The sequence below is a fragment of the Orycteropus afer genome, unplaced genomic scaffold, assembly GCF_000298275.1.
Source record: "Orycteropus afer afer isolate SDZICR_OR568_19922 unplaced genomic scaffold, OryAfe1.0 scaffold00145, whole genome shotgun sequence".
In the NCBI taxonomy this organism is placed as follows: Eukaryota; Metazoa; Chordata; class Mammalia; order Tubulidentata; family Orycteropodidae; genus Orycteropus; species Orycteropus afer.
Window position 1 is genome coordinate 1,714,584 of NW_006921732.1, and position 10,905 is coordinate 1,725,488.

General features: G+C 37.8%; 1 protein-coding gene across 1 annotated transcript in view; it reads right to left on the reverse strand.

Annotated features, from left to right (window-relative positions):
• The window catches only part of FAF1 (Fas associated factor 1), a 734,611-nt gene extending 724,668 nt beyond the window's left edge, over window positions 1–9,943 (reverse strand). Inside the window, exons 1-2 of the mRNA XM_042781660.1 lie at window positions 9,911–9,943; window positions 8,942–9,010 (exon numbers count right to left, since the gene is read on the reverse strand). Coding sequence (XP_042637594.1) covers window positions 8,942–9,010; window positions 9,911–9,943 — 102 coding nt within the window. The remainder of the gene's footprint in view (window positions 1–8,941; window positions 9,011–9,910) is intronic.
• Between the last annotated feature and the right edge of the window lie 962 nt (window positions 9,944–10,905).

Here is a 10,905-nt window from a genome sequence, read left to right on the forward strand (position 1 = left end):
AAAAAAAAAAAAAAACAAGATATGTCTCATTGGAACTCCAGAACAAGACGAGGCGGAAAAAACACCAAGAAAATTCTGGAAGACCTACTTACAGAAAATTTCCCCCATATCATGAAGGAAGAAAAGATGTATGTCCAAGAAGCTCATAGAACCCCACACAAGATAGATCCCAAGAGAACACAACCAAGGCATATTATAATCAAACTCTCCAAAACCAAAGACAAAGAAAAAAAATTTTGAGCTGCCTGGGACAAAAGAAATAATATTTATAATAATAAAATTGTTAGGCTGAGCTCCAATTACTCAGCAAAAACCATGCAGGCAAGAAGGCAATGGGAAGGCATATATAAAACACTGAAGAAAAAGAACTTCCAACCAAGAATCCTATATTCAGCCAAATTATCCATGAAATATGAGGGCAAAATCAAGGCATTCTCAGACAAACAGAAATTAAAGGATGTGGTGAATTGCTTGATATGGCCCTTCTAGCCATTGTCCTCCATTCTGTGATTTTTGTAAATCCCATTATTCATGCCTGTTTGGGGTGGTGTGGTAGTTAAGGTCAGGTATCAACTTGGCTGGGCAGCTGGTAGTAGTCATTCCCTATAATGACTGGCAATCAACTCTGTGATGGGATTTAGCTTATTTCTATTGGGGCAACACAGGTGGAATGTATCCTGAGTCCTGCCTTGCTAGAGGGTATAACTGAAATCACCACCTTTAGCTTCCTTGAGGGTATACCTACGAATATCCTGGGAAGATTCGCCCTTCTCTTGCTCTGGTTTTATGTCTTGGCTCATCCTCATCTCACCCCTGGATTTGGGACAGCAGCCGTCATCTGATCTGCTGATGGAGGTTCCTCAAACCCCGAGAATTGGGACAATCCTCTAGACCTACTCATGGACCTGGAACTTGCCAGCCTGCCAGCCTATACCACTACTACGTGAGACGAACCCTTGGGTGTCTGTGAGTTCTGTGAGGCGTTACAGTGAAATACAGAACCCTAAGACAGGGGAAATTACTGGGAGGAGGAGGAGTTAATGTCTGAAATAATGGAGTGGTACGGTAGATTGGACATTTGGGACATCTTTGACCTCTGCCTTATGGGGACTGGCCTTGTACTGATCTTTCTGAGAGAAATTGTTCAAGCAAGGGATTTTGTGAAAACCAGACCAACCATACAAGAAATGCTTAAGGAAGTCCTTCCAATAGAAAACCCACAACAGAGATCAACAAAATCAGGATACGTGGAATCAACAATAAAACCAAATTACAAATAGAAACTCAAAAGAAGATCATAAAACATTGTACACTAAAAAACAAGGAAGGCAGTCTGTATACAACCACAGCAACTAACCTAACAGAGGGAATAAAACTTCTAGGTACAAATTTCCAAATGGATAGGAAAACAGGACAACGTCCTCATAGAACGCACTGTTCTAAAAATGTAGAGACAAGAATGTACTCCAAGGTAACCACAGAGAAAATTAGCAGTCCCTCTAAGCAAATCCAGAGGAAGGAAAACATATGGGTTTAATAAACACAAAACCAACAATAAAGAAGAAAAGAGAGGAAGCACTTGGCAACAAATCAGACTCAGAATAGAAAAGTATATGGACCAAGAAAACACCAACAACATGACAAAAAAAAAACACAAGAGAATGACAGCAATCAATTCATATCTATCACTAATTACACTCAATGTGAATAGACTAAATGAACCAATCAAGAGAAAGAGAGTGGCAGACGGGATAAGAAAAGAAGACCCATGGATATGCTGCCTACAAGAGACCCACCTTAGATACAAAAATAAAAACAAACTAAGAGTTGAGGGGTAGAAAAAAATATACCAAGCCAATGGTAATCAAAAAAGAGCAGGAGTGACAATATTAATTTCTGGTAAAATAGACATGAAAGTGAAAAACATCGCAAGAGACAAAGAAGGGCATTATATGATGCTGAAAGGGTCAACTGACAAAGAAGATGTTACGATAATAAATATTTCTGCACCCAATGAAAGTGCTCCTATTTATACACCCAATGACAGTGCTCCAAAATACATGAAGCAAATATTAACTGAATTAAAAGGGAAAATAGACAACTCTACAATAGTAGTAGGAGACTTTCACACATCACTTTCAAAGAGGGACAGGTCAACTAGAAAAAAAGTCAACAAAGATACAGAAGAACTCAACAATACAATCAACCAACTCGACCTCACAGACATATACAGAGCATTCCACCCAACAAAAGCACAATTCACATTCTTCTCCAGTGCACATGGATCCTTCTCCAGAACAGATCATATGTTAGGACATAAAACAAGCCTCAATAAATTCAAAAGCACTGACATACTACAAAGCATCTTCTCGGACCACAATGCTACAAAATTAGAAATTATTAATAGGAAGATCAAGGAAAAAATATCAAACATGGAAGCTAAACAATTCACTGCTCAAAAACTAATGGGTAATAGAACAAATAAAAACTGAAATAAAAAATTCCTAGAAACAAACAAGAATGAAGATACATCATACCAAAACCTATGGGACACAGCAAAAGCAGTACTCAGAGGTCAGTTTATAGCAATAAATGCATACATCAAAATAGAAGAAACAAAATCAACACTCTAACTCATCAACTCCAACAACTAGAAAAAGAACAATAAAAGAATCCTACAGTATCTAGAAGCAAGGAAATAATAAAGATCAGAGCAGAAATAAATGAAACAGAAAAAAAAAAAGAGAAAATCAACAAAACAAAAAGCTGGTTCTTTGAAAAGATTAACAAAATTCATCACCCATTGGCAAATCTAACAAAAGAAAAGAAAGAGGAGATGCAAATTACAAGAATAGTAAACAAAAAGGCTGTCATCAACAGAACCAACTGAAATAAAAAAGATACTGACAGAATATTATGAAAAACTGTACTCCAACAGATTTGAGAACCTAGAAGAGATGGACAAGTTTCTAGAATCACAACACCTAACTAAATTACCCTACTCAGAGACAGAATACTTGAACAGACCTATAACAAAAGCAGAAATTGAGTAGGTCATAAAAAAAACTACCCACAAAGAAAAGTCCTGGCCCTGATCTCTTCACTGGAGAATTTTATCAAATATTCAGAGAAGAGTTGACATCTATGCTACTCAAGCTATTCCAGAACACAGAAAAAGATGGAATACTCCTAAACTCATTTTATGAAGCAAATATAACACTAATACCAAAACCAGGGAAAGACACCACTAAAAAGGAAAACTACAGACCAATATCCCTCATGAACACAGATGCAAAAATCCTAGCCAAAATAATCCAACATATGTAGATTAAGTATTGTGAAAATGTCAATACTACCTAAAGCAACTACACATTTAATGCAATCCTGATCCAGATACCAACAAAATTTTTTAAGGACACGGAAAAACCAATTACTAACTTCACATGGAAAGGAAAGAGACCTCGGATAAGCAGAACACTTCGGATCTTAAGAACTACTATACAGCCAATATCCCTCATGAACACAGATGCAATAATCTTCAACAAAATCCAAACAATAATCCAACAACATATCAAAAAAAATAATACATCTTGACCAAGTGGGATTCATACCAAGGGTGGTTCAACATCAGAAAAACAATCAATGTAATCCACTACATAAACAAAACAAAAGAACCATATGATTAAATCAATTGATGCAGAAAAGGCATGTGATAAAATCCAACATCCATTGCTATTCAGAACTCTCAGCAAAACAGGGCGGTGGTGGTTGTTGTTGTTGTTGTTAAGTGTCATCGAGTCGTCTCCAACTCATAGTGACCTTATGCACAGCAGAACTAAATACTGCCCAGTCCTGAGACACCTCCATGATTCTTGCTACACTTGAGCCCACCGTGTCAATCCACCTCACTGAGGGCCTTCCCCTCTTTCATCGACCCTCCACAGGGATAGAAGGGAAATCCCTCAACATAATAAAAGGCATATATGCAAAACCAATGTCCAACATCATTATTAATGGAGAAAGACTCAAGGCATTTCCCTTACGAATGGGAACCAGACAGGGATGCCCTCTATCACCACTTCTATTTAACACTGTATTAGAAGTCCTGGCCAGGGCAATAAGGCAGGAAAGAGAAATAAAAGGCATACAAATTGGCAAAGAAGAACTAAAACTATCTCTATTTGTGAACGATATGATCCTGTACATAGAAAACCCAAGGGATTCAATAAAAAAAACTACTAAAACTAATAGAGAAGTTCAGCAAAATGGCAGGATACAAAGTCAAGATAAAAAAATCAGATTCCTCTCCACCAACAAAGAGTCCTCTAATAAAGAAGGAAAACAATATTATTTACAATAGTTACTGAAAACATAAAATATCTTGGAATAAACAGTACCAGAGATACAAAAGACCTATACAAAGGAAACTATAAAATACTGCTACAAGAGACAACAAGGATACTACATAAATGGAAGAACCTACCATGTTCATGGATAGGTAGATTAAATATTGTGAAAATGTCAATACTACCTAAAGCAACTACACATTTAATGCAATCCTGATCCAGATACCAACAAAATTTTTTTAAGGACATGGAAAAACCAATTACTAACTTCATATGGAAAGGAAAGAGACCTCGGATAAGCAGAACACTTCGGATCCTAAGAACTACTATATGGCCACAGTAGTCAAAACAGCATGGTATTGGTACAATGATAGACAGACAGACGAATGGAACAGAATCAAAAGTCCAGATATAGATCCATCCATCTATGGACAGCTGATTTTTTACAAAGGTCCAAAACCCATTAAATGGGGAAGAGACAGCCTCTTTAACAAATGGTGCTGGCAAAACTGGATCTCCACCTGCAGAAAAATTAAACAAGACCCATACCTCACCGCATACACAAGAACAAACTCAAGCTGGAACAAAGACTTAAATGTAAAACCCAACACTGTAAAATTCATCAAAGATAAAATAGGGGCAAATCTTGGGGCCCTAATTTATGGCATAAATAGACTATCAAGCATAACCTAGAATGCTCGGGAGGCAGAAGACAAGCTAGATGACTGGGAACGTTTAAAAATTAAATTCTTATGCACATCGAAAGACTTCATCAAAAGAGTAAAAAGAGAACCTACAGATTAGGAGAAAATATTTGCCTATGACATATCTGATAAAGGACTTATCTTCAAAATCTATAGAAAACTTCAACACCTCAACACCAAAAAGACAAATAATCCAATTCACAAATGGGCAAAAGACTTGAACAGACACGTCATCAAAGATGATATACTGGAGGCCAACAAACACATGAGAAATTGCTAGCGATCATTAGTCATTATTAGAGAGACAGAAATCAAAACAACGATGAGATATCATCTCACCCCAGCAATAATAGCAAACTTCAACAGAACAGAAAATAACAAATGCTGATGAGGTTGCGGAGACATTGGAACTCTTGTGCACTGCTGGTGGGACTGTAAAATGGTACAACTATTGTGGCATATGGTATGGCATTTCCTTAAAAAACTGAAAATAGAAATACCATTTGACCCAGCAATTCCATTACTAGGAATATATCCTAAAGAGGTGAGAGACAGCACATGAACAGACATATGTACACGTATGTTCACTGCAGCACAATGCACTATAGGAAAGAGATGGAAAACAACCTAAATGCCCATCAATGGACGAGTGGATACCCAAATTATGGTACATGCACACAATGGAATACGATGCTACGTTAAAGAACAATGAGGGATATGCAAATCATCTCACAACGTGGATGAGCCTGGAGGACATTATGCTGAGTGAAATAAGTCAATCGCAGAAGGACAAATACAATTATGAGCCCATTACTGTAAAAAGACAAAGAAGGGTCTGCTTGCAAAAGAGCACTCATTTTGTAGGTTACTGGGGTGGGGAGGGAAGGGGAGGGATTAATTCCGGGCTAGTGGGGGCCCACACGCTGACATGGGTAAGGGAGGGATGTATGGAAAGAGTCTGTAACCACCATGATAACATCAGGAAAAGGGAGGACACTGAATTGTGCACATAGGAGATAGACAACAGATGCTAATACCAACCAGTGTGCCCACAATATTGCATTACCATTAACACCAAACACCAGGCTTCAAATAAACACATAAATACCTAAGAGGATCAGATGGGGGTCAGTGAACAGGAGTATACTCTCGACCAAGGACAGATTCAGTGCAGGCTAATCTTGCACAGTTACCAGTGATACAGAATACCTGCAATCATTACAGAAACAACAGAAGACAGACACAGAGTAATCCCTCACAGACACCCAGACACTGGGAGAGAAATCCAACGGATCTACAGTCTCAGGACCATAGTACTGGCGGACACCAGACTCAATTGATACAACAAAATACATAAAAGCCTTGTTCCTCATCCTACATTGGTGAGCAGCAAATGAGGTCTTACAAGCTTTCAAGCAGCCATCTAGATGCACCTAATGGTCTCCTAGCAACGGAAGCAGAGAAGAGTGCAAAAAAAAGGAGGGGGGGGGGCATTTGGAAGCAATCAGCCCTAACACATGATGGCCCTCAAGACCAGAAGAACTAGATATTGCCCGGCTACCAATGCCAACCATTCAAGAGAAGATCAAATCTGCAGATACTGGATAGAGTGGGAGGAAAAACGTGGAACAAAATCCAAGAACTCAATAATGACCAGGATTACTGGTCACTTGGAGTCTGGTGAGACCCCCAATATTATGGCCCTGGAATACATTCTGGGCCTGGAATAAAACTCACTCCCAGGGGCTGGCTCTCAGCCCAACAGTTAACAAGACGTACATGCAGACCACTCAACCAAGGGTGATGCACCCACATACTCTATGGAAATACATCCCTTGGAGCAAGAGACCACAGGGCACCAGAGGGGCAACATTCACATGGAGGAAATTCAGGACAAACAGGATTGCATAACTATGAGGGACACGGGGGGAGGGTTATTGGGCAGGGAGGGAAGGAGACTGAGTTAGGGTAGGGCATGGTAAATAGGGAGTGAAACTAAATGTACATGTAACGTTGAATGTAAAACAAATTCTTAAAAAAAAAACAACTGAACTGAAAGGAGAAGGACAAAATCCATAATTATAATTGGAGACATAAACATTTCTCACTTAATAATTGATAGGCTACAGGTGTGTGTCAACTTGGCTGGACCACAATTCTGTGTGGTTTAAGCTGTTGTGATGTGGTTATTCCCATGATAGGATCAGATGATTTATGTTTTGAGCAGGCAATCTGTTGAAAGGGAGTTTCCCTACAGTTGTGGCCTGCTTCCAGTATATCTATGGACATTCTGGGAAAACAGACATTCTTCTGTTGTGCTGCCTACAACTGTCCGTGAGTGAACAATCCACCATTCGGCCTGGAGATCTTGGATTCATTATTCATTGGAGTCAACAGACGGTGTATTGCTTGCCAGCCTTGAGCTCCTCAGCCCCTGCGGCTATAAGAGTTGGGAAAAGATTCCAGCTTGACGTGGAAAAGCCTCCAGCTTGACGTTTGATTCAGGAAAACGGCTCACACATTTACAGAAGCTGGCAAGTCCTTAGGGTTGGGCACGGTAAATGGGGAGTGAAAATAAATGTACATGTAACGTTGAATGTAAAACAAATTCTTTAAAAAAACCAAAACTGAACTGAAAGGAGGACAAAATCCATAATTATAATTGGAGACATTAACATTTCTCACTTAATTGATAGGCTATAGGTACAACTATTTAAAAATTGAAACATTATGCTTAGTGAGATCAGTCAGTCAGAAAAGGACAAATGCTGTATTGATCTCACTTACATGAAATAGACAAATATATAGAAACCAAAAATTATTGTGGTTACCAGGGGGGAAAGGGGAAGGGAAAGTTACAGTTTAGGGGAACTGAGTTTAAATTAATGATGATGGAATAAATTGGAAAAGGATAGAGACAATGATTGTACAACAGGAAGATTGCAATCAATTAATTATATTTATATAAAACTTGTTGAATTAGCAAAAAATAAAAAGAATGGTAAACAGCCATATTTACTTACAAAGATATTCATGATATGTTAAGTGAATAATGCATATTACAAAATGGTAGGTATGAAATGATCTCATTTGTAGAAAGAAAATTTAATAACTCATGTAATTATTGAAGAAACACTGGAATAATTTGCCCTGAGTGATGGAGGTAAAGATGATTATTACTTATATTCTCCATAAACTTATCTTCTCATTTGTTTACAATGAGCACTATTACTTTCATAATCTGAAAATTTTAAAGCTTTTTTACATTTTGGATTAAAAAAAATTAATATGAGGAAATCTACCCAACCATTACTGTTTCAATACTACTGTAAATTCATTTCTAGTTCGCTCTGCAATAGATGACTAAGGTTTAGGGCTATGCTGTGCCTTGCATTTTGAATTTCTGCCAGCAAATTAAAAAAAGAAAAAAAGAAAACCTGAACTACCTCTAAATAAACTGCTTGAAGTTCATAAGGAAAACCACAACAGAATGTCACTTCTTCAATTGCTTTAGAAAGGAGTAACCATTAGTGAAGGCCTGAGGCAGTAAGAAGGAAGCATCAAATAGAGTTATTTATATAAGCCTCTCCTTACTACCCATCTCTACCACAATATTACACAGAAAGATGAACCTCAATATATAGTAAGAAAAGAGAAAAACTTTGAAAATTATTTAAATTATCTAAATATTCATAATAATTTAGTAATTAAACACAGAACTAAATATGAACTTCATATTAAAGAAATGATATTGAGATTTTATTCATTCAGATTAGACTTACAGATGGGCTACAGTACACTGGTGCACCTATAAATAATGTTAAAGGCTTTCAAGAGTTTATAAAATTTGATTACTGGTCAGATATTTATGAAAAAGAAAAAAGTACTTACCACTAAGTCCCAATTATTTTGTTCAAGCAATGTAATAGCTTCATCAATGTTTTCAATGCCAGTACATGCCTGGAAACAAAGCGTATAAGCATTTCAGGTCTAATTATATAACTTTTAGAGTAAACAGAACAATTAGTCTTAAAAATGTAAGGTGGTATATGCATAATTTAAGTTTGAACACGTATGTGAGTTAAGCCCAGACAGTCAATCCTTAACATTACCCAGCATTTTCCACATGAAATTAGAAAAGGGTTAATTAAGTACAAAGTAAATTTATATTACATTGAAATAAAAGGCAAAAAAGAAAGTATGTTTAAATACTGAGCTTTGTCTCCCATGGTGATATCTAGATAAGCTTCTAATAACCTACAATAACTTTCATAAAGAGTTCCTAATGAAAACCTATATGTAAAAAAAATGAACGGCAACCTACAACTTTTTATCTTATGTAAAAGTAACTCAAAATGAGTTAACAGACCTAAATCTGAAGACTAAAACTATGTAACTTCTACATCAGTGCCGTCTGTATTGGTAGTCACAAGCCACGTATGGCTAGCGGTCCCTTAAAATCCTGAGTTAAGATGCACAGTCATACCTTGGTAACTACATGGGATTGGTTCCAAAACCCACTGTGGATGCCAAAATCTTTATATAAAATGGTGTAGAATTTGATGCTTCAAGTCAGCTATTGTTGTTGTTAGGCACCGTCGAGTCAGTTCCGACTCATAGCTACCTTATGTACAACATAATGAAACATTACCCAGTTCTGCACCATCCTCAAAATCTTTGCTATGTTTGAGCCCACTGTTGCAGTCACTGTGTCAATCCATCTAGCTGAAGGTCTTCCTGAAATTCTAGATTACCAAGCGTGATGTCCTTGTACAGAACATGGTCCCTCCTGATAACATGTCCAAAGTACATGAGAGGAAGTTTCACCATACTCCCTTCTAAAAAGCACTCTAGCTGTACCTCTTCCAAAAGTTCATACTTCTGGCAGCCCATAGTATATTCACAACAATTCTTCCACTTTCCTTATTGATTGTCCAGCTCTCTCATGCATATCAAGTGACTGAAAATACCATGGTTTGGCTGAGGTAGGTATAGTAATACAACATGATATGGAAAGGACTACAGGGGGAAGATAGGAGTTCTTGCAACACAGTAAAGTATTTATTTGGCTGCTAACCAGAAGGTTGGAAGATGAGATAGTCTATTTCCATAAAGATTTATAGTCTTGGAAACCCAATGGGGGTCTCTGTCAGTCAGAATCAACTTGATGGCAGTGGGATTTACTGGAGGAAGGGGAACTTAATACTACCAGGGTCACCCATGGTGGACAGGTATCAGTGGAGCTTCCAGACTAAGACAGATTTGGAAGAAAGGGGCCATCCACTTCTCAAAGAATAGGCCAGTGAAAACCTTATGAAGAGCAGTGAAACGCTGTCTGATATATTACTGGAAAAATTTATGAACAGCCCTGAAACATTGTCTGATATGGTGCCAGAAGGTGAGCAACTCAGGTCGGAAGGCACTCAAAATACGACTGGGAAAGAGCGGCCTCCTGAGAGTAGAACCAACCTTAATGATGCTGATGGAGCATAGCTTTCAGGGCCCATTTGCTGATGTGACATGACTCCAAATGGGAAGAAATAGCTACAAACATCCATTAATAATCAGAATGTGGAATGTACAAAGTATGAATCTAGGAAAATTGCAAGCTGACACAAATGAAATGGAACACATAACAATCAGTATCTTAGGAACTACTGAGCTGAAATGGACCAGTTTTGGCCACTTTGATCAGACAACCATATGATCAACTATGCCAGGAATGACAAATTGAAGAGGAATGGCATGGCATTCATCATCACAAAGAATGTTCCAAGATCTACCCTGAAATACAATGCTGTCAGTGATGGGATAATATGCATACCCCTACAAGGAAGACCAGTTAATAATACTAT